This window comes from Tympanuchus pallidicinctus, unplaced genomic scaffold, assembly GCF_026119805.1.
Source record: "Tympanuchus pallidicinctus isolate F22 unplaced genomic scaffold, pur_lepc_1.0 scaffold19, whole genome shotgun sequence".
Lineage (NCBI taxonomy): Eukaryota > Metazoa > Chordata > Aves > Galliformes > Phasianidae > Tympanuchus > Tympanuchus pallidicinctus.
In genome coordinates, this window is record NW_026294710.1 from 13,474,635 (window position 1) to 13,495,990 (window position 21,356).

General features: G+C 43.9%; 2 protein-coding genes across 4 annotated transcripts in view; one reads left to right on the plus strand and one right to left on the minus strand.

Moving 5' to 3' along the window:
• Nucleotides 1-6,926, plus strand: part of ITIH5 (inter-alpha-trypsin inhibitor heavy chain 5) — a 48,471-nt gene extending 41,545 nt beyond the window's left edge. The window contains exons 12-14 of the mRNA XM_052680967.1: nucleotides 380-496; nucleotides 2,611-2,988; nucleotides 4,274-6,926. Of these exons, the coding sequence (XP_052536927.1) occupies nucleotides 380-496; nucleotides 2,611-2,988; nucleotides 4,274-4,572 (794 nt within the window). The 3' untranslated portion in view covers nucleotides 4,573-6,926. The remainder of the gene's footprint in view (nucleotides 1-379; nucleotides 497-2,610; nucleotides 2,989-4,273) is intronic.
• Nucleotides 6,927-8,259: 1,333 nt separating this feature from the next.
• Nucleotides 8,260-21,356, minus strand: part of LOC128079621 (store-operated calcium entry regulator STIMATE-like) — a 31,959-nt gene continuing 18,862 nt past the window's right edge. Inside the window, exons 5-10 of one of the 3 annotated variants that reach the window (XM_052680997.1) lie at nucleotides 19,209-19,321; nucleotides 18,090-18,173; nucleotides 16,177-16,293; nucleotides 9,964-10,077; nucleotides 9,486-9,639; nucleotides 8,260-9,295 (exon numbers count right to left, since the gene is read on the minus strand). In XM_052680997.1, coding sequence (XP_052536957.1) covers nucleotides 9,267-9,295; nucleotides 9,486-9,639; nucleotides 9,964-10,077; nucleotides 16,177-16,293; nucleotides 18,090-18,173; nucleotides 19,209-19,321 — 611 coding nt within the window. In that variant the 3' untranslated portion in view covers nucleotides 8,260-9,266. The remainder of the gene's footprint in view (nucleotides 9,296-9,485; nucleotides 9,640-9,963; nucleotides 10,078-16,176; nucleotides 16,294-18,089; nucleotides 18,174-19,208; nucleotides 19,322-21,356) is intronic. The other 2 variants (XM_052680998.1, XM_052680999.1) reach the window with 2 other exon arrangements.

A 21,356-nucleotide genomic window follows, 5' to 3' on the forward strand; every position in this document is an offset into this window, starting at 1 on the left:
TTTATATATGCTGTCAGGGATGTTGCCCATGAACAGACTATGAAAAACAGGAATATTAGACACTTGCATGGTAAATCCCATATGAAATAGTATTTCAGGCAGAAAACACCCAAATTTTCTCCTGGGCTACTTTGGGTTTCAATTTTTCATTGAAAACACAATGCCTTCTGTGAGAAAAACAAAACAATCTTTGTGAAAAACAAAGCAAAGCTTGGTGCTTCCTGGCAAAATGTCTAAAAACAATAAACAATCAGGCCCTAGGAAAAAAAAAAAGAAAAAACAGTGAAAAATACTCTTTGAAAAGCAATTTTGTTATATTCTTAAACTCTGGAATTTTGTGTATGTCTCTCACATCTGTCTCCATTCCATGTCTTCCCAGCGGATGGAGACCCTCACTTTGTCATCGATTTTCCCTCCAGCAAGTTCTCTGTCTGCTTCAATATTGATGGAGAACCAGGAGACATTCTTCGACTGGTCTCTGACCATAAGGAATCTGGTGAGCAGTTAGGGAAGTTAAGATCTTCATTGACTAGAAGCAAGGGAGTGGCAATCACGTACAAAGGCTGAGTGTGCCTTTCAAGTGTGTGTGCCGCTTCATTCCAGCTGGACTGGAGAGCTCAGGGCCTGCTGACGAGAGCCCAGTATGGGCTGGGAGTTGTACTTGAGCAGAACTAGAACAAGCAGAAGAGGCACAGCTGAGTAAACAGCCACGCTGAGAGATCCCACAGGGGATTCACCTATTTGGTTCGGAGGTGATGCATTTCTTTGGTAGCACAGCTTCACTAGCGCTCTAGTTGCAAGGTCACAACATGCAAGTGAGAGATTTAGCAGCACAGATTCATCAAGATTCCTTGTATATTCGAACTTCACTCTACTTACAGCACTGATTGATTGCTCCAGGACAGAGTATTCAAACGCGTTAACCAAGCAGTGAGGCTTTTTCACTGAAGTCATGATAGCCTTGAGAAAACCCCCACAATTCAGGATCTATTTAGCATGAGCCAGTCTGGTAACCAGAGGCCCAAACTGTGGTCTGATCTGATCTGGAATTCTAAGCAGGGCAACTAATAAGCAGATTATGTCCTAAGCAGGAAAATGGTGGGAGGCAGGGGGTGTCAAAACCGGAGATAACTCAGACACTTGTTTTACAAAGAAGATAAACAACTGCAACAATTATTATTAAAGTCACAAGAATTATTTTCTGTGGTCAACTCTCCATGTTTCACATGCATTCATGCCTGCCTTGGTAAATAAAATCCAGATCCTGGCAGTGATTCCCTGCATTTCTTTCAGTGACTATATATGTGTTGCTACTTGTGCGATTCCATGGCTGAAATGCAGAATGAGTTTAAGGAAAGCAGACTGTAAAACTGGCCTGTTAAGTCTATGAAGATGGAAACTATAAAATCCCTTATGAATGGTGAGGGGTAGAGAAATTTCACTTGTGTGTTGATGTCTTGGGTCTAGATTGGATTTGCCACAAGCTTCCTCCCTTACTGTCCCCTGAGAGTGAGTTGGATCTTTAATGGTCCCTTTCAATGATTTCACAATTCTGTATAGTAGCTGTGCAAAGACCTGTGGGAAATAAGCCACTTTTTACAGGCAGGAAGTCACAAAGGTAATTAAAGTTATTGGGAATCTTGCTGTGGCCCTTAAGGCTTCAGTTGGCTCAGTGGGATCTGCACTTGAAAGTGTTTCTTTTGGGTCAAATGTGAGGGAAGCTGAAAGGACACTGCTGGTAAAACTGAAAATAATTCAATCAGAATGCAGGGTCAGGGTATTCCTCTGCAGCCACACAAAGTGAGCCTGGATTTCTTACGCTGACACCTGAAAAGGTTTAGCACATCACACTGTTGTGGTTCAGGCTATTTCCTCTATGGGTCTTACTTCATCTTTAAAGTTGTGGCTGAGGTAGTAGACATTACTTTGCAGCTAGCCAGGTTACATCTCTTCTTAAGAGTCAAGTAATGAGGAACACGGTCTCAAAATGTGAACTGCCATGAGATCCTCTGGTGCAGCAACTTTTGGATACTTTCAGGTTCTGTTCCTGGAAGAAGTTCAGTCTGTATGCCAGCTGGTGATTTGAGGAAAAACAGGCCTGCCAGCAGCTTGCCTTACTTCTCTAGGATCTGTGTTTGCCCTATGTTTGCCCAAATCTTAGCAACAAATAAATAGTTTAGTTAAATCATACCATGGCTGGTGGAGTTATAGTAGTCAGCAAGGTAAATATTTCTCTTATATAGCCCAAAAAACCCCATGTAAGTGTACTGATTATAAATTGTCCTGATGTTGGATAGAGCTTAGGAAGTGGCTGTGCCAAGAAGCAACTGATTCTATCCTGGGTATTATGTACACATGGTCAGGACTAAAGAGGCTAAAGCCACTTGCCTCCAGAGCAAGCCAGTATTTCCTAGCTTGGATAAAATTAGATACTCTACGTAAGTTTATCAGTTTGTAACACACTGGTAGAACTGTTTTGAATACTGATTAGTAAAATAATTCAAGCATGAGGTGGTAAATCTGCATGTAGTTGGTTGCAAAGCTCATATCTTTGAGACAATAGACCTGTTCTTGGTTCCAGTCTTCACTTACTGGTTCTATTCCTGCAAGGTGTAACTGTGAATGGACAATTAATTGGAGCTCCTGCACCACCCAATGGTCACAAGAAACATCGGACTTACTTCAACACAATCACTATCCTCAGCAATAAGCCAGAGAGATCTTACCTGGAGATCACACCCACCAGAATTATCCTGGATGATGGAGAACGACTTATTCTGTCCTGTGACCGGAATGCTGTTGTGAGGAGCAGCAGCCTAGAGGTGTCCATCTCTGCCAATTCCAACGTCACTGTGACAATTCGAGACACAATCAGCTTTGTCATCCTCATCCACCGCTACAAGAAGCCAGCCCCGTATCAGAAGGATCACCTGGGGTTCTACATCTCCAACAGTAAAGGTCTCTCTTCTGACTCCCACGGGTTACTGGGTAAGTAACAGGTTCTCAGGTTTGGAGCTGTAAACCATAGAAAAATTATCCTTCCAAACAGTTTTGAAGGACAGAGACAGGAGATGATGAAAGGGTACGTGGAGGTGAAGTTACCAGGTGTAACTTCTACTTCCTTTTGTAAATGACTTCTGTTGCCAGCATTCCCAACTCCTCTCCCATCTTGCTTTGTATGAGCTCTCTCTCACTATCCGAGCTATGTCTGTGCCTGTGTTACCCATTACCACTATTTTAATGATTGTTTAATGCAGCTGTCATTTGAATGCACATACTAGAAGCTCACAAAGATAAATAATACAGAGAGAGAATGCAAATATTTCACAAGAACCCCTAATAAGGCATCAATAAAATGTTCTCCAATAACAGTCCTAAATTAGAATAGATCAGCAGCTACGTGCTCTCAGGATGTAACAGAATTGGGTCTGACCCTCTCTAAGAAGAAAGGAGAGTCAGCTGAGGTCTTGCAGATCCCAAAAGAGACTTCTGGTCACAGAGCTAGTGCATTGCCAGAGATCATTGGCTTACAGCCTTCAAATTCTGTACTTCCATACAGGTCTGTCTTCTGTCTTCTGTCTTCTGAAGGTCTGTCTTTGTAGGAATGAGTTGTTTACATTTGAGCCTGATTGAGATTAAGAAACATTGGTATTTCTTGTTACCCTTTTCTTTCAATTTTTTTAATATGAACCATCCTCACATTCTGCGAGCAGCTGGGCTTTAGGAAGGTTCAGAGAATGTCTGAACAGTTAGGCTCTTTTGGATGACAAGAAGTGATGTTTATGGATATATACATATACAGAACTAAGGCTGAAGCCAGTTTCCATGACGTTCAGGCATTCTCAGGCTGAGCAGGAGACGATCCTTCAAGTTTGGAGTTTTGGATTCAGGCCCTTTGCATTTGCCTAAAAGAGATTAAGAGGTTTAGAGAGGAAAACTTGGTGTTACAGGCCTAGACAGTCTTTCCACTTGCTGATAGGCTTTGGGCTATCATCCTCTAGTAACCATGGCCTACAGGGGGGAACTCACTACCTACTAGCAGATCAAGAAGCTTTTTAGCTCAGTCAGTGGACAAGAAATAAGGTCTTATTCTAATCTCTGTCTTCACAAGTTTTATTAAAGTATCTCAGGATCTAGACTCATCCTGCTATTGCAGAGAAGCCGTAAACAACTCTGCACTCTGAGAACCCTCAAAATATAACCTATTTAAAAAATTACTTATACGTAGATACAAAGCAACCATTAAAGTGATGTGTTTTATATTGTGTTGCAGGTCAGTTCTTGAGCCATGAAGTTAAACTTCTTCGGGAATCTTTAAACATAAATCAACAGCAAGTTGGCCAAAACCAAACCGAAGCATTACAGCCAAACCTTACAAACACTCTGAAAGTGAAGGGCCGGCTTGTTCCTGTTGTGTGGAAGCAAAGGAGGATCTACAATGGCCAGCAGCAAGTTGACTGCTGGTTTGCCAAAAACAACGCAGACAAACTGATTGATGGCAGCTATAAAGACTATTTGGCTTCTCATCCTTTTGACACCGGGACCAGCCCTGGGACGAGAAACAGCCTTTAAGACTGATCATAGCAATGCATTGCAGCAGCATGTGTGACAGCGGGTCCCTTCTGAAGCCTCTAGAGATAGGCAATTTATGAATATTTCTATACTTTTTGGTGCCAAAGAAACCAAGTCTTGTTGCCCTTGGAAATCCACTGTCTCTAATTCATGCTAGATGAACAGGGTTCATCAAATTCCTGAAGACAAGGAGGTGGGAGGAAAGGATTGAGGATACAGTTAAAGTTGTGATTGGTGTTCTCCTAGTGGGTCAGGAGGGAGAAAGGGGCTAGCAGTCCTATAAATGCAGAGAGCTGCCTGCCTTAAATCCATTCAGGGATCTGTGCAATAACCCCAGGGTCTGTGAGTCACCCATGAAAGGCGTGAATCATACATCACAGTGCCTATCTAGGGAGGCAACCTTGGGTGAAAATACTTTGCAAGGAAGTGACGTGGAGTACATGCTCCAGCCATGGTCCCTGGGAAGAGAAGAGAGAGAGGAGAGATGGGTGGATATTCATCTGCAGAGAGCCATTAGCATCAAAAAGGTAAGAAAGAAATAAAAACTTAAAGGCCACAACAAGGTATTGATTTCTTGGCTGCTGGGATAGGGTCTGGATTTGCCACTAAACATGCTGTGCCCTGAATACTACAGACTCTTGATATAGTGGTGAAAACCCTTATAGAGCTTATTGCTGTCTTAGAGTACAGGCTGCATGCACATAAACATAAAAGTACATAAAAGCACCTGTGGTCCTCTGCAGAAACAGGATCGGTGCCAGCAGTCATTCCACAAGCTGTCCCATTTAAATGACATTATAAATGTCGTGATTTCATCCTGATTCGTTACTCCCTCAGAGAGGAGCAAAGTTCCATGGTGAGCTTCCAGCAGACCTCCCATTTCCTTGAGCAGAACATTTCTGCTCTGCAGAGATTTAAATTTGCTAAAAGATAATGAACATGCACTCTCCATAGCTTGTGAACCTTCAAAGAAGTGTCTCAATTTTGACTTTAGACTGGAGAGTTGTAGCTGCTTTTCTAATCAGAGAAGTATTTATTTATTCCAAATCTTCAAAAAATTTCATCCCAGTTTCCCTGGCTGCTTCTCCTTCCTTGCCCTGCAGGAATTTGTACACAGCAGGAATTTGGCAGCAGAAGCTTAGGGGAGGTTTTGCCAGCCACCCCCACTGCAGGTGGTTCTGCTCTGCAAAGAAACCTCCAAACCCGAACAGCAAAGCTGTGGTCTATTTTAAAATGAGGCACCACTGAATAATGCTATACATCAGCCACAGGGGAGTTTGCTGGTAGAGAACTTGGCCAAAGAGGACTCTGACAACCACAAAGTCCAAGTCTTTGTGGCCAAATTGAACTCAAGCATGCTCTGCCTCTTCTAGAGAAAGGAAGGCGGGTAGCTAATGGAAGCATCTCCAGAGCTAAATGATATCCATGTGTGAGCAGAAAAATAAGAAGTTGCCAGAGGCATACAGAAATAGGTTCAATTTTGACTAATTTTTTGCATATTTAAGAACAAAGTCATACTGCTGCTGTCAGAGCTCCAGCTGCTGGAGTTGGGTTGGGTGGAGTTGTTTTCTAGTTGCTTGATCATTGAGTTAGCACTGCAGCAGCAGAGCAGGTAGTGAGCACGGTTGCTTTTTTTACACTGTATTCTATGGGGAGAGGGAAACAGCGCAGTGCAACCGACTAGAACTGTGCTCTGCAAGGTCCTTCCAGAGAGCTTGGCCAGTGCAAAACGTCTACCAAGGCTCATGATTTTGTCTCCATGTTTTTTCCAAACTACTGCTTTGAGCCTGGCTATCTTGGAAAACAGCTCTCCCGCAAGGAGAAGCAAAGGCAAGACTTTTGGCAGTTGTGATCACACAATAACTAAAGAGACTTCACAGTATGCTCACAAGACAGGAATAAAAGGAGAGTCCGTGAGGTTGACTTCTCTACCCAAGAAGACAGTAGGAACATCACCTCATCCATTGCAAAATAACATCCCGTTCCTCTAGCACAGGATGAGGGTAGTGACAGCAAACTTCTAGATGGTGGGTGTCCTCATGCAGTCCTCACAGTAATATTTTCACTCTCCCCCCACATTTTGCTGTTGAAGTGTATTGCTAGTGGGAGCCATTTGGTTAGCTCTCATCTCTCCTGTACATAGGTGTGTATATACAGACACATGTATTGCTAATGCTTCAGGTGCACCATTGGTCCTCCTCCCCAGCCAAGAAAACATATTTCTTTCAGGGTCTGAAAAGAATAATGATCAAGTCCAGCTGCCCAACCATGTGAAGCACCTGGAGCAATGTACTCAAGTTCTCCTTAAGGTTCCAGTTATCCATTTCACAATAAATATTTTACAGTGAACGCTACCATGAAGTTCTCATTTACCAAAGATGAAATGCACTTTGAAGCTAAGGGTAGGTATGCTTCATGCTCCTGGACAAACTTATGCTACCAGATGACTGAAAGAACCACTCTGAAGTTAAGAGAGTTCATGTTCTTGCTGGTCCAAGATCACTGGACAAAAGCAGGTTGTGGACTAAAAACCTTCATGATTCAACTTCCATAGAACCACGAGTTGGAAGGGACCTCCATAAAGGCCATTTAATCCAACTCCCCTCCAATAAGCAGGGATACCTACAGCTCAATCAGATTGCCCAGAGCCTGACCCAGACTAACCTTAAACATCTATCTCCAAGGACAGTGCATCCACCACATCTCCGGGCAACCTGTTCCAATAGCTAAAAAAGGGGCGTTAATGCTTTTCCTCCCTCAGGATTGTCCAGGCTTCATCTTTATACCCCTTTTTGATAGCCAGAGATGCCTCAGGTAAAACATTGTGCTGAGTGCATGACAAGCACACATCTGTTCTCACCTTCACGAGTGTCACAGAGCACTTTGCTTTGCATCGATGTGGTTTATGATCACAAACTGCTCAGATACAAAGGCTGAGCAATCACAATGGAAGTGATTGCTTTCAGTATCTCCAGTGAAGGAGACTCTCCCACCTCTCTTGACAGCCTGTTCTGGGGCTCTGTCCCCCTCAAAGTAAGAAGGTTTTTTCCTAGTGATCATGATGGCCCACTGTGAACCACCTCACCCAGCACTGAGCACCACCAGGTTTATTCCCCAACTGAGATCACATCACTCACCTTCCATTTTAGAATAAGGACTGTACTTTTGTATAGTATCACACTACACAGCTTACAGCAAGAAGAAAACTGAGATACCATTTCACCTAGGCAAGTCTCTAACAGGAAGCTGTTTTCAACTCTTGTTACTCAAGATCCTTAGCAGCACAGGGGTTGCTTCAGCCCTCGCCAGCAGAGGACTCCTCAACTTCTGCTTGTTTGGCAACGAGTGATGTCATGAAGCAGTATAAATGAGCTGTTCAGAGAGCTGTGTGTCATTTGTTCCAACGGCCATTTGGCATGCCAGCACAAGTAGGATTTTGACCGTTAAATAAAGAACAAACAAAAAGGGACTTAACTTCTAGAAATACATCATAGGGCTACACAGCTGCAAGTGTAGCCAAGCATGTCCAGTTCACTCAGAGGCATGCAAGACTTATTTGCATCTAACACTTCTGAACTGCTTTGAAGTTGGAAAGAACAGCTACCCGAGGAAATGCACATCCTCTCAGCTTTGTTTTTAAAGGACTAGAGCCCTCTAAAGTCAGAAAATCCAAACCCTTTATTTACACGCCCGATTAAGGAACAATTTTTCTATGAAAACACAAGGGAGAGAAGACCCACAAAAAACCAACCCCACCCAAAAAAACATCAGAACAACTCCTGCCCAACACTTCTTGAGACTTCTACAGTATGCGAAGCTTGCCTAGGCCTACCTGCTCAGACCCGAACCAGACCATGTTCTGTTGGACTCTGAGTTTCAGCACAGCTGTCTGCAAGCACATTAAGCAGCTGTTCTCTCCTCCTAGAGCTGCAGAATGTTTTGCATTTTTGCTGTTTGTAGATTATCAGAGCCTGTTAACAAGAAAGAATAGGAACTTCTAACCTATAACAGAGGATGCCAGGATCTGGGATGACCCAACAGCTCATCCCCTTCCTTTTGGCAGGGCTAGTGTCTCACAAAACAAGGCACTGCAAAATAATTCACATATGAAGCAGTTTTAAGTCAAATATTTATTGCATTCCTTATAAAACAGTAAAAAAAAAACATACCCATCAGATCCAGTGAGACAATCTTCCCAATTCAACGCATTTAAATATATAATCACAAACCAGTTCTGTAGAGCATCTATGCATATAAAAGTGTTACAGTTCAGACAGTATAGGATTTTTCTATAAAAAGAGAACTTTTTGATTTCAGTCTCTAGCCTGACAAAGTTACACCCAGCTGGCCAGCCAGAGGAAGCACACATCCTTACCCTAACCTCAACATGCCTGCAATGTGCCTATGGTAGGGTTGGGTAGATAAAGCAGATACTGCTTAGATACAGGCTGCACAGACACCATCCCGAAGAGATAACTGCAGAAGGAGAGGCGTACATGAGGCAGGGCTCCACAGATCCCCAGGGATCAGCTGCATTCTGCATCCTTCCTCAGCCAGCTCAGGAATCACAGTACTGCTTCCTTCCTCCACCTCCCTTGTCTCAGTGCTGTCAGATGACCACGTGGTAGCTGGGCTGCTTCATCTTCTGGTTCGTTCCCTGGAGTCCTGAGATATCCTGGTCACTTTCAGACTGGTCAAAATCCATGTCTGGAGAGAGCAGCACCTGGTGAGGAGAACAGACAGATGCTCATGGAATCAGAGTCCTCAATCAGATGGCAGCTGGAATTTTGTTCTCTCATCTTAATACCACAGGCACTATCCCCTAGCAAGGGACTGCTAGAGGGGTCACGCACGTAAAAGGATCTACTGCCAATGGGGTTAGATCTTGCAGAGCAGGGAGGTCTTAAGGTCACCTTGACCATTCCGAAGACAGTCAGGAACATATGGATCCAAACACAGATGCTCTGGTACCCGCAAGCCCTCTTGGGAGTGGAACAGGCAGCTGAAAGCTCTGTTCACCAGGGGACAGGATTCGCAAACATTCACATTAAGGCCAGGCTGCAGCCTCTGAGGAGATGCACAAAAACTAGGCCACAATTTGCAAACAGCTGTAACAAAGAGACATTTTCCCAGGCCCCCAGCTGCTTGTGATCTCTAAAGCTCAGACAGGGAAACAAGCAGAGCTCAGGGTTGCTTTAGCCACAGTCAGCAGGCTCAGAATTGCTGAGCTAGCCTGGCACCTTCTTATTTCTACCCAGCAGAGTCTGAACTGTAGAAGCCAGAACAGAGCATCAACACCTCCCACCAGTAGCTCCCTTGATAAGAACACTTTGCTGCACAACCACAAGGCTGCCCGTTGCCTCCAGAACACCTATGCTTTCAGCTGCTAACCTCAGACTTGAAGCTATCAAGAGGCAGTTCTGAGCTAAGTGGCTGCCACCGGCCCGGAGCATTCGCTCGATGCAGACAGAACCATCCTGACGGGACATCCTCCAGCCATATCATCTGGAAGAGGAAAAAGGCTAAATTTTACTCAGGCTATGGCTGCACAGCCCCGCAGAAGAGCTGCAACCTAATGCCAGCCAGCAGGCTGGACAGACAAACTGTTTGCATGGGTAGTATTCTATGATTCTATTTACAGCTTGACAGATTGTTTGTTCAACCCCATCTGACTCCTTTAAAGCTCAGCTTTGAGCAAAAGCAGCCCTGCAGTCTTTAGCCCCAGCAGTAGCAAGATCTAAGCAAAGATGATGTGCAGTCACTCCAGCACCAGCTAGGAGCCAAGGGTTTCTGGTCAGCAGTGATCCCCCGCATCAGTAGCACAACCAAATCTTTCACACTCAGGGTCTAACTCTATGCTATAGATGGGCACAAGTTTAGCAGCACAGCTGAGGGCTTTCAGTTTTTTTTCTCTAGATGACTGATGTCAGAAGTCCCTCCCCTCTCCTCCATTTGCCTCACAACACCCAGTCAGCATCATTAGTTTATGGCCAATAAGGGGAAAAAGAGCCAATAAGCACTCTCCCTATGCCAAATGAAAAAGAAAAGCAGCAGCTTCACCCAGCTAAGACTTCCCACTCAAGTCTCAGCCCCATCTGACCCTAAATTCACAGAACTGTAAAGGCTGGAAAAGCAACTAAGATCATCTATTCCAATCATCAACCCATCCCTACCATGTCCATTAAAACCTCAGTATCATACCTACCTTTTTTTTCCCCCCCAACTCCTCCAGAGATGGTGACTCCACCACCTCCCTGGGCAGCCTATTCCAGTGCCTCATCAATTTGTGATGTAACTGGAACCACTGAACTGTGAAGTCTTGTGTCCATCCCACAAAACCCTTCCACCTCCAAGACACCAGTTACAGAACAGCTGATAAGCTTTCAGCCCAACAGGCCCACCATCAGCTCAACTAGACCCAGAGCCCAGCATTCCTTGGTGAAAACACCACAACCAGAGCGGGAGTACAGCCTTATTCACAGCCATCTCCAGACACAGTTGTGAATGAACATATCCTCCACTTGTTTATTTAAGACAGCATCACCAAGCCAGTCACCACAGCAACAAAGCAACTAAACAGGAAAAACAAATTGCAATGAGTCAATGACTTCAAAGAAGCTGAACAGCCACAGAACAAGACATTCTTCCTCACTCTCACACACACTCCATCTGATTTTGTTATCCTCACAGCAGCACATCAGATACTCAAAGGATAGCAATAGATCAGATTAAGATCTCATTCCCCTCCAGCCCCTTAAGTTAACCTACACAACCCCATTCTTTTTTTGTTCAAGACATCACAGGAAAGTTTCCATCTCTTCCAAGTGAAGATTTCCTGTTTGGCATATAAATATTAAGATGCTGGAGGACCTGAAAAAAAATGGGTGATTAATTACACATAGCATTATATAAAAAAAAAAAACTAAAAAAAAAATCACTGAACTCTGACAGACTGCACCAGGTCATCTTTGGAGTCTAATGAACCAATTATTTAGGTGGGTTTCATGCTGTAAGCTCAGACCTTCTCACAGCCAGCCATGGATGACATAGAAAGGGCTGTGCATCCAGACCCCTTTGGGCTGCTATCTGCCTGCTCTAGAGCTCATACAAAGCCACTCAAGCCAACAGTCCTCCAGTAACCCTTCCATAGCTCCATGGTGAGCTTCATCATGAGAAAGCACCTCACTGCTATGAGAGCCATGGTACAGGCCCTCATTTTTTTGCCCAGACAGAATTGTTTGGGATGTTTCAGCACAGCTTGGTCAAGGCACTTCCTCTACAGATGTTTCCAGGTCAAAATCACAACAGATCAGTGGTACAGCTGGAAATGGACCGTAGCTTCCCAGTCTCAGGACAATGTGCTGCTGTTCCACTCAGTCCCTAAATACTTCACACATTTCAACTCATTCTTCTTGGCGTGGGGAGGAAACAGAGAAGCTCAAGGGCTATTTCCATGCAAGACATGGAATTTTGTCTGAAACTACCAGTTACATGTAGAGACAGGAACCATCCTACCTTCCTCCCACATCTGAGTTCAGGTGAGTTCCCATACCTCAGTAGGACTGACAGGTGGGACAGTTTCCTACCAGAGACCATACCTATCTTCATTCAACTTTCCCCTAATGAGCAGGCACTCCATTTCACCTTGAGCTATTAAAAAAGATCAGCTCAGCTAACCAATTAGCAAGTCAAACTTGCTCTTGGAGTGCTCTTCAACTCTTAAAGCAAGCAGAAGAGGTATCACCATTCACCATTGCCTTCAATCTAGCAAATTTGCCAGAAGTTATAATCCCTATGGAAGGGATTAGAATTGGTGCTGAACTCTGTGAGAACCAAAGGCAGGTCCGTGTAGTACGTTAGCTTTCTTCTCAACCTTAAACTAACCTCCAGTTTCTCTGCAAATACTTTGAGAAGTACCACTGTTATTAGACAAACGTTGCTGTAATTTGCTTCTGAAAGTGCAAGCCTTCAAAGAGAGGAGAAAAGAAGAAGTAGAAGCTCACTTATTCCCTGAGGAAAAAACTAAAACAAGTCCAAAAAGATCAAATACAACATTATTAAAACTGACTTGTTTTCCTAAGTGATGAAAACAAAGAAACCACTGATAAGATCTGAAGTTTATCAACGCTTACAAGAACAAGGGAAAAGAGACACAGGTCAAGGGCAGGACACAAGCAAAGCAGAAATCAGGGCCAAGCAGATGAATGCACTTCCCTACCCTGAATAGCACCAGATTCAGACACTCTGAAGTTCCCTATCCATCCCACACAAAGGCAGAAATGGACTGAACATTTACCAAGGTAGGACACGTGTGACACAGGGAAGATTTAAGGCTGACTTGGAAGCAAGAGTGAAATTCTTCTGCGCTAAAACTGAAAAGCAGAGTTTCAATATGAAAAAGAAAATGAATCACAGAACTGCAGGGGTTGGAAAGGACCTCAAGAGATTGAATTTAAATCTCCTGCCAAAGCAGGTTCCCTACAATAGGTCACACAGGTAGGCATCCAGACCTTGAGTATCTCCATAGAAGGAGACTCCACAACCTCTCTGGGCAGCCTGAGCCAGTGCTCCATCACCCTTACTATGAAGAAGTTCTTCTGCACCTTAACATGGAACATCCTACGTTTAAATTTCAAGCCATCACTCCTTGTTCTATTCCTAAGCATCACAGCAGTTTCATTATAAACAAGAGCCCAGTGGCACATCACTGGCTCACAGAAGAGCTTTGAAACCCAGGAGATGGGCATTTTTTTGGTTTGCATTACAGCTGTGGAGTCAGCAAACAACATCAGTGGCAGAATAGCTAGGTTTCCTTTTATTGCTCATTGAGCTGCCAAGGACAAAACCAACATCTCATAGAATCATTAAGGTTGGAAAAGATCACTAAGTTCATCTAGTCCAACCATCAACCCATCTCCACCATGCCTGCTAAATCACATCCCTCAGTGCCTTATCTACTCTCTTCCTGAACACCAGGGACAGTGACTCCTCTACCTTGCTGGGCAGCCTGTTCCAATGCACTACTACTCTGAAAGTAAGTTTTCCCTAATATCCAACCTGTTGTTATTGCTGCTATCCCTATAGTAAGTGTTGAGTATAGTTTTTTAGCAGGTTAACTTCAGACCACTCCTTTCCTTCCTCCCCCTTCTTTTCCAGAGAAACTGCAAGTTCAAGTGAAAATAATGACACTACTGGTGAGATAGGCAGAGGGTTGAAATTCAAGAAGGCAGCATGATGGGGAGCTGTTGGCGCCTGCTGCTAGACAGTGCTGATGAACCCTGATAAAGCACAGGACACATTAGCCCCAGCCAGCCCTGCCCTGTACAGAGATGCTTCTTGGCTCTCTCTCTCTCCCTGTCTAGGTAGGCAGCAGGGAGGGAAGAATAACCTGTTCACATGGAGAAAGCTTAACCAGAACAAGCCCTAAAAACCCACACTTTCTGATTTTGAGCCTAAATCCCAGCTGTAGCACTCAACCATCCAACACTGTATTTAATAGCATAAAATTAAAAAGTGACAAAGCAGGAGTCTACTTCAAGGCCCGATGCCAAGAAGCAGAATTGGGAAAAAAAGATCACTCATGTCTGACTCTTCTTTTAATTAACATCCTTCCCTACCCAAATTATTTGTATAGTGCTGGAGACACAGGAGCTTATCTGAGCAGTCCTTACAGACAGTTCCAGGTACAAACCTATCACCTTAGTATCTGAACTGTGGTGATGGATCAGACAGTTTCAAGGAGGACAGACAGCCTGCACACAGAAGATTTCAGAGCAAGTTCTCATGAGAAAAGGAGCCAAATACTTGGTGGATATGAAAAGGACACTGACAGAAAGATTCAGCCTGCAGAAGTCCATATCCACCACATGAAGCGCCCTACCTAGGTGAAGCTATCAGAAGAAGCTTTCCAGCTTGCAGAGATTAACAGTTACCTTCTTTTTAGGTTATCCAAAAACTGAGCTTGTCCCCTCCAATGGAGTGAGGGAGGAGACAATTCCATTTTTATGGAGATCCAGTAACTTCAACACCATCTGTGTGTCTACACCAGCCTGAAGCTTATGATAACATCTGTGAGGTTAAGTGACCCAAGCTTAGGTTGCAACAGGTTGGAAAAGAGCTTGTAGCATCTGAGTTGCTGTCTAGTCAAAACAAGAGCAAGGAGGCAGCATAATACTAGCTGACTTTAAACCTCAGGAACACTCCAGCACATCTAATCAGTAAAGCAGATATTCATCATCAGTTTTACATTTTGAGTGGAGCTAGGTTGGAGGCCTGCCCAGGAAGCACCACTGTAGAACACATCAAGCAACCAGGACTGTGCTATAACCAGGGCACAGTGTCTATCTAGAGTTAGTTCACCTTTATCTCCTAGGCAGCAGCCCTTAGCTCCAGTATACAACTATTAAGACATCTTGGTACTGCTCAGCTCCTCTTCCCTCTCCAGATCAATACAGATTTCTTCAGGATGCCCCACAGCTCAGGAAACTCCCTGGGAAATATTGCTCACGTGTTCTCAGTAACCTAGCCAAGCTACAGCTGTTTATCTGGATGTTGGGCCAAGAAGAATGATTCATTTGTCTCACTTGCTTGCATCTGCCTGCCCTTCCTGCCTCCTGAACCCTCAAGCCATCAAGAACACTTCTGAACACCACTACCTATGCATACAGTGCAGTATTGATAGTACTAATGAGCACGATGGCCAGTTACAAGAACAGAGTTACTCTGTAAAATACCTCTTGCTTTCTCAGTGTTATTTCTGTCCGTCCTAAATTCCTCAGCTACTCCAGGAGCCAGCCTATGACTGCCAGAAGTGATTTAACCTTAACTCTTGCCAGTGAGCTGCAGGATACAATCACAGTGTCTCCTGATACCTGGAGTCAGGCACTCTGCATTCAAACAAGGGTTGGGAGCCAGGGGGAAGGGAGGGAATTCGACCCAGTGAATCAGGTCGTGGCTTCTGCAAAAAATCTGATGGGAAACTCAGGCAGTACCTGCCTGGCAGTCACGTGTCATTAACTACAGGAACAAAGCCTGCTGATACTGGAGCATTCCACTCCCACCCCAGTCTCCTTAACTTCAGTAGTCAGGCTCAGATGATGCAAAACACAGCATTCTGCAGCTACAAGACCATTATTAGATTGAATAATTAAAATACTGACAAAAAAACAGGATTCCTAGCTGGGCCTTGTGCTTCCCCTCCTCCCATGTCCCCCAAAAAAGGAGACTAATTGCAGCCAGGAAAGCAAGATCTGAGCCGAGATCAACTAAAATTAATAATAGCAAAGTTGATAGTACTAGGGCAGATGTGCCCACCAGCTTCAGCCTGCCGCTCTTGTGATCCCCCCCCCCTCAAGATGCTGTCATCCTGGAGAGCAGTATTTCAGCACTACTTTATAGATTGTGATACTACATCAAATCCTCCCAGGGAACCTCTGTGATCTCAGCTATAAGCATCAGAAGTTATTTGGACTTCCAAGGTCACCCCCATATTCATCAAACATCAGTCCAGGTGCAACATGATGGCACACTGCATAGTTCTGGTAAAACAAAAGCCATACCCAAGTGCACAATTTGGTCTTTGACTTAGAACATCTTTGGTCTTACCCGAGATTCCTCACTCCTCCTAGCTTGTGGAGTGTCTGTGGATCCATTGATGTTCAACATATCTTTCTGCTTGTGTTTCCTCATGATCAAGCTGTCCACAACCCAGAACATAACGGCCTTGGGGAAAAAGGAGTTTCATGAATAGACTGCAGAGACCAAAATATAAAGTCATGCAAGCCGAGCTACTTCTTTCTTCACTTTTTGGATCCTCCAAACCTCCATCTTCCAGCAGCCCAATATCCAAATTAATCCTGTGTTAAGTGTATCTGTTAGGGTAGATGAGACAAGTTGCTAAGGTCTCTCCCTCACAAATTCTGAGGATTCCCTTTTCACTGGAGACCAAGTGAAAACAGATCACAACAGACCAAGTTTCTTCCAGAATGAATCACTGAGCCAACGGCATCCCATATTCATTCACTTGTTCTGCCTGCATCAGCCACTTTAAGAACCAGAGTTTCAAACAAGTGCACCATGGGGTGAGGTTGGGAAGAGAGGTTGGAATAGCACAGGCAGGTAAACCCATCCTTGCCAACACTCCATCTATTGTAAGTATAAAAGTTCACCCCTTTTTCAGGGAGATCTCAATGCTAAGATCTTTTTCCTCACTTGCCATATCAGGGTAGTAATTGATCTGTTAGTAAAACACTGCATAGAATCCAGAAAACTAGAAAACAGCTTTTGCCAAACTAAGTTTGCAATATGAGTTTGAATATCAGTAGTTTTGGGCAGTCCGAACTAATCTAGACAGATGGCTGATACAGAATAAGTTACTTTATAGTATCTTTAACTTAGAACTGCTGCTCCTCAGCCCCCATCACTACATCCACTGCAAGAGCTTTAGCACTTCTGTTCATGTTCCCATAACTGCAAATTTAAGTCTCAGTGACATCATAGCTTTAAATGATGCAGTTGGACAAAGACCATGTCTGGCTGAAGGTGTACTGCTGACAATACCCAACAGCTGTCAAAAGGACCCAAGCCTCTTGTTTTAACAGTGCTTTCTACCCATGTTGCACTGCAAAAAAACAAAAAAAAAAAACAAAACAAAACAAAAAAAAAAAGCACAGCACACTGTCAAACCAGTGCCCTCATACCAAATACATGTCACTTGCAGAGAGATCTGCCATGCACTTCAATAGGACTTATGTACTCCTGGGACAACCAGATCATGACTTTAATGGGAAACTAGCCTGTATTTCTGCTGAAAGCATGCTTTTTTGGCCACTCTGTAGCCTTGGTGAATATAAGCAAGAAATAGCATTTTTTTTTTCTCTTCAAGGTTGGAGTACAAATAAGACGTTTGAGACATTTGCAGCTTTGTGCTGTCTGTAGGGACTCTGTACCTGGCATATACACAGGATGCAAAGTTGTTTTTTCATTCCTCAGCTACAGTACACTTTAAAAAAAAAAAAGCTTCCTTGATCAAGGACAGCTTTCTTGTGATGGATCACAGTAAGAGGACTTATTTGCCCTGAAAGTCCACTGAATTATCTCGTCTTTCACACCTCTCTTCTCATACACCCTTTCTCCACTTTTATTCTCAATTGAAAGCACAGCAAGTTCCCACTGAAAAGCCATTCCTATAAGAACTTCAACAGGCTTTGGAGCACCTTTGTTCCTTCCACATTGCTGTTTAGACGCAGTTCCCAGCTGATGTGTTTCAACTGTCCTCAAAAAAGTAAACAATCAGCCATACAGCAGCTTGGACAAGGGACTGGGGGTTAGGAGCAGAGCCCTTGGTAGGCAGCAGATAGAGATTTGTGCTTGTAGCAAAGATCTTTGCTTCCAGCTCCCTTAACCTTCCATCTACTTCGATTACTCAAGGCTGCCAAGCCACGTCCTGTACATTCTTCCCATTGGAAAGGACCCATTTCCAAACCACCCCATTTTGTACTTGCCATGGCATCACTTACATTTACAATAAAAGGCACAACTAGCATGACCAGGATGAGTTCCAACTGGGGGTTTGGGATGTAACTCAGGAGGATCTGCTGAAGCTGCAGAGAAGAAAAAGCATTTAGAAGCATTACTCAAATAGCTGTTCGCTGCAAACAGGATGCATTCTTAAGCTATGTCCTATCTAGGGCCCTGCATACCTTGCTTTAGCAGAGCTCTTTGAGATGGCTTAGGCTATTTCTTTAGCCCAGCTGCCAAGTGTTTTGTTTTCAGCAATAAAATGAGTGAAGATAGACTTTAACTACCTGCGACAACAGCGGGTAGGACTGTTCTTGGCTTCTTGAGCCTATCTGCAAAATACAGTCAACGTATTTGCACAGCCATGTGCCAGCTCAATACTCACAGCCAAGTCAGAGCACTGTAGGCTGCTACATTTGAAAGAGAAGCTCTAACCAGGAACAGATAAATGCTCCCAGACTGCTGCAAGTAACACTGCAATTAGGTCACATCAGCCCTTTTGGGTACAAGGCACCAAGTGCAAATGCACTCAGTACTGGGATGGCCCCTTAATTCCTTAAATAGCTTTTGTACCAGTGAATTACCCACAATGCCTACCTTCCTCCATAAAAAAAGGTACAATTCCCAAAAGAATGTATGTTTTTTAATTAAAACAATCCCAACAAACTCATGTCCCCCTAGTTACCATAAAAAAGCATAAGGAGAAGGGTGGGGCAGTACTCTGTAGGGGTCAATTTCGAACAATCTAACAGCTTCCCTAGTTTAGGCACAAGACCACAAGTGTATTGACTTGGCAAGATAATGTGGAAACCCCCTGGCAGAACTGAAGTAGCTCAGCCACCAATCAGCCCAGCCCATTTTATTCTTCTGAGAACAGAAAACTGAAGAAAAATCATATTCCACTAGTTCTTGACAAGCAGGAGAACATATCACAAGCCAAGCTGTTACGAAAATCATGTTTCCTCAGACTTCAGTAATAGCTAATTATCACAGAGAGCTGTCAACAACTCAAAAGGATTAAAGACCTATGATGATGTGGACCATTAACAGGGCAAAAATGACAAGAAAAAAACACAACAGCTGTAGCTAGGAAAATAAAATACAGCTTAGGAGCCTACCTTTGTCCAACCAGGGATCAGCAGGACAAGGCTAATCAGGGTCTTCTCCACAGCCATAATCAGCAGGTAGAGGATACACTGGCCAATCCAAGCAGCAGCTTGTGGAGGGTCACCTGGAAGGAGAGCACAGTTCATAGACACAGGACAAGACAGCCTTGCAGGTAAATGACCTCAGGCTTGACGTGTCCTACAATGCTCACGTTCACCTTATGCGTATGGGGAGAGAGACAGCCCAGGCTCTGCCCGTGCTTATCCAGCAGCCTTCATATACTCAAGAACCACTGAAAGCTGAAAGAAACATTCCCAGTAACTTCAAGGAGATTAGCTAAACAGATGGATCTTGGTTTGGGAAACATTCTTCTCCTCTTGGGGAGAGCCCTGAATGTACAGAGCCTTATGGATGCATCTTTTCCTCCTCTTCAGCTACCAACAGGCATTGCAGGTATCCAGCCTATGGTACTGAGCTGTTTTGAGCTAAATAAATACAAGGATAAGGGGAAGAAACCCTGTTTGTACAAAGTGGCCAGTACCCCATCTGAAAGCACAGATCACTGTATACCTTCATATAGAGAGTAAGCTTGTGTGTATGGACTCTGTTTAGTGGGCACGGTGGTGACGGGCTGACATTTGGACTAGATAATCTTAGCAGTCTTTTTCAACCTTAGTGATTCTAGAATTCTAAGCTGCTGAGAATCCTGAGCTTTCAAATGGCTCTTTACAAGCAAGCATTGCTTTTGGAACATTAGTAGCTTGGTTTGCCCCTCTTGCCAAGGTACCACAGACTTCATTTCTCTTCACCTTAGCAAACCTAGAGTATTCTATAAAAAAAAAGTTTCACCCCATCACCATTTTTTCCTCCCCATTACTTTCTATGGAATAATAAGCTCATAGGAACACTTCACAAAAAGCCTGTTCCATACGGACCAGAGTTTCAGACTGATAATCTTTCCTGAATTAAAATCCACTCCCAACCATCAAAACAAAGCACTGCACAACAGATCCTTTTCTACACCTCCAAGCTACTCCCCTGCCAAATCTTACCTGCCTAATTTCCAAAAGTTTCTGGTCACTGATTTCAATGTAAGACAAAAGCTTTCAGTCCTCAACTAAATTATGCTTTTGCTGATTGAGTGAACAAATGGTTATGTGACACTGTCTGAGCAAGAGACAGTGGCTCCATCCCCCTAGGTTTTACAGAAACCCACTAAAAAAAAAAAAAAAAATTAAAAAAATCAATGCTAATTAAATATGAATGCTTCCAATGAAGTACTTACCAAGTAATAATAAAAAAGCATATTTGTATTGCTAGCAGTGATAATGGCACTGTATCTATTACATGTGCTTGCTTCAGCCATCTGAAAGTACCCTCCCGGCAAGTTATCATTTTCCCAGGTCATCAGAATACCTTGGGCCTGCAAAACTGAGCTGCTGTATCTGGCTTAGGAAAAAATGCAGCACTTCCTCTTACCATCCAAAGATAAAGATAATTGCTGGCAGACTTTACTTCCAGAGGAATTGGGCCAGAACTTGGAATTGCATCTGTGCAAGATGTTCAAGCTGCTTTTGGATGGCAACAGACAGGGAGCTCTGCCCAGCTTTTCTCTGCACGGTGCTGCTGAGACACAGCAAGGGAAGCCCACACAAGTAGTTTGCAAACATCGATCCAAATCATCATGCATACCTTTGGTCACAGAAACCAGCAGCACGGGCCAGGATTTACTAAGAGCTGCTATCTGACCAAGTCCAGTGCTGGGAGAATCTGCTTAGCAGGGAGTGCAAAAACAGGTCTGCATGCATGTTTGTCCTTCCTGTTATTTGTTAGCAATGTAGCAAAATATTTGTAAAGCCACTGCTAAGAACAGAGGCATCCAGCTTGTCTCTCTATGCCAGAGAGCTCCATGTGATCACCTTGCATTCCAGCTTTGTAACTGCCCAAGCCACAACTGAAGAGGGGAGAGAAGGAAGTGGAAGCTGTGGTTTCAAGATGCTGAGAGCCAGACCAGCAGGAACTACATGGAGAAGGAACTGGGAAGGTTACATGCAAATGCAACCAGCACTGAGGATTTTGGAAAGCACACATCCACACTCCCTGGCAGGCAGCAGCTGGATGGGTGGTCTGTGCAGCAACGTTTGCAGTCTGCAGTTAAA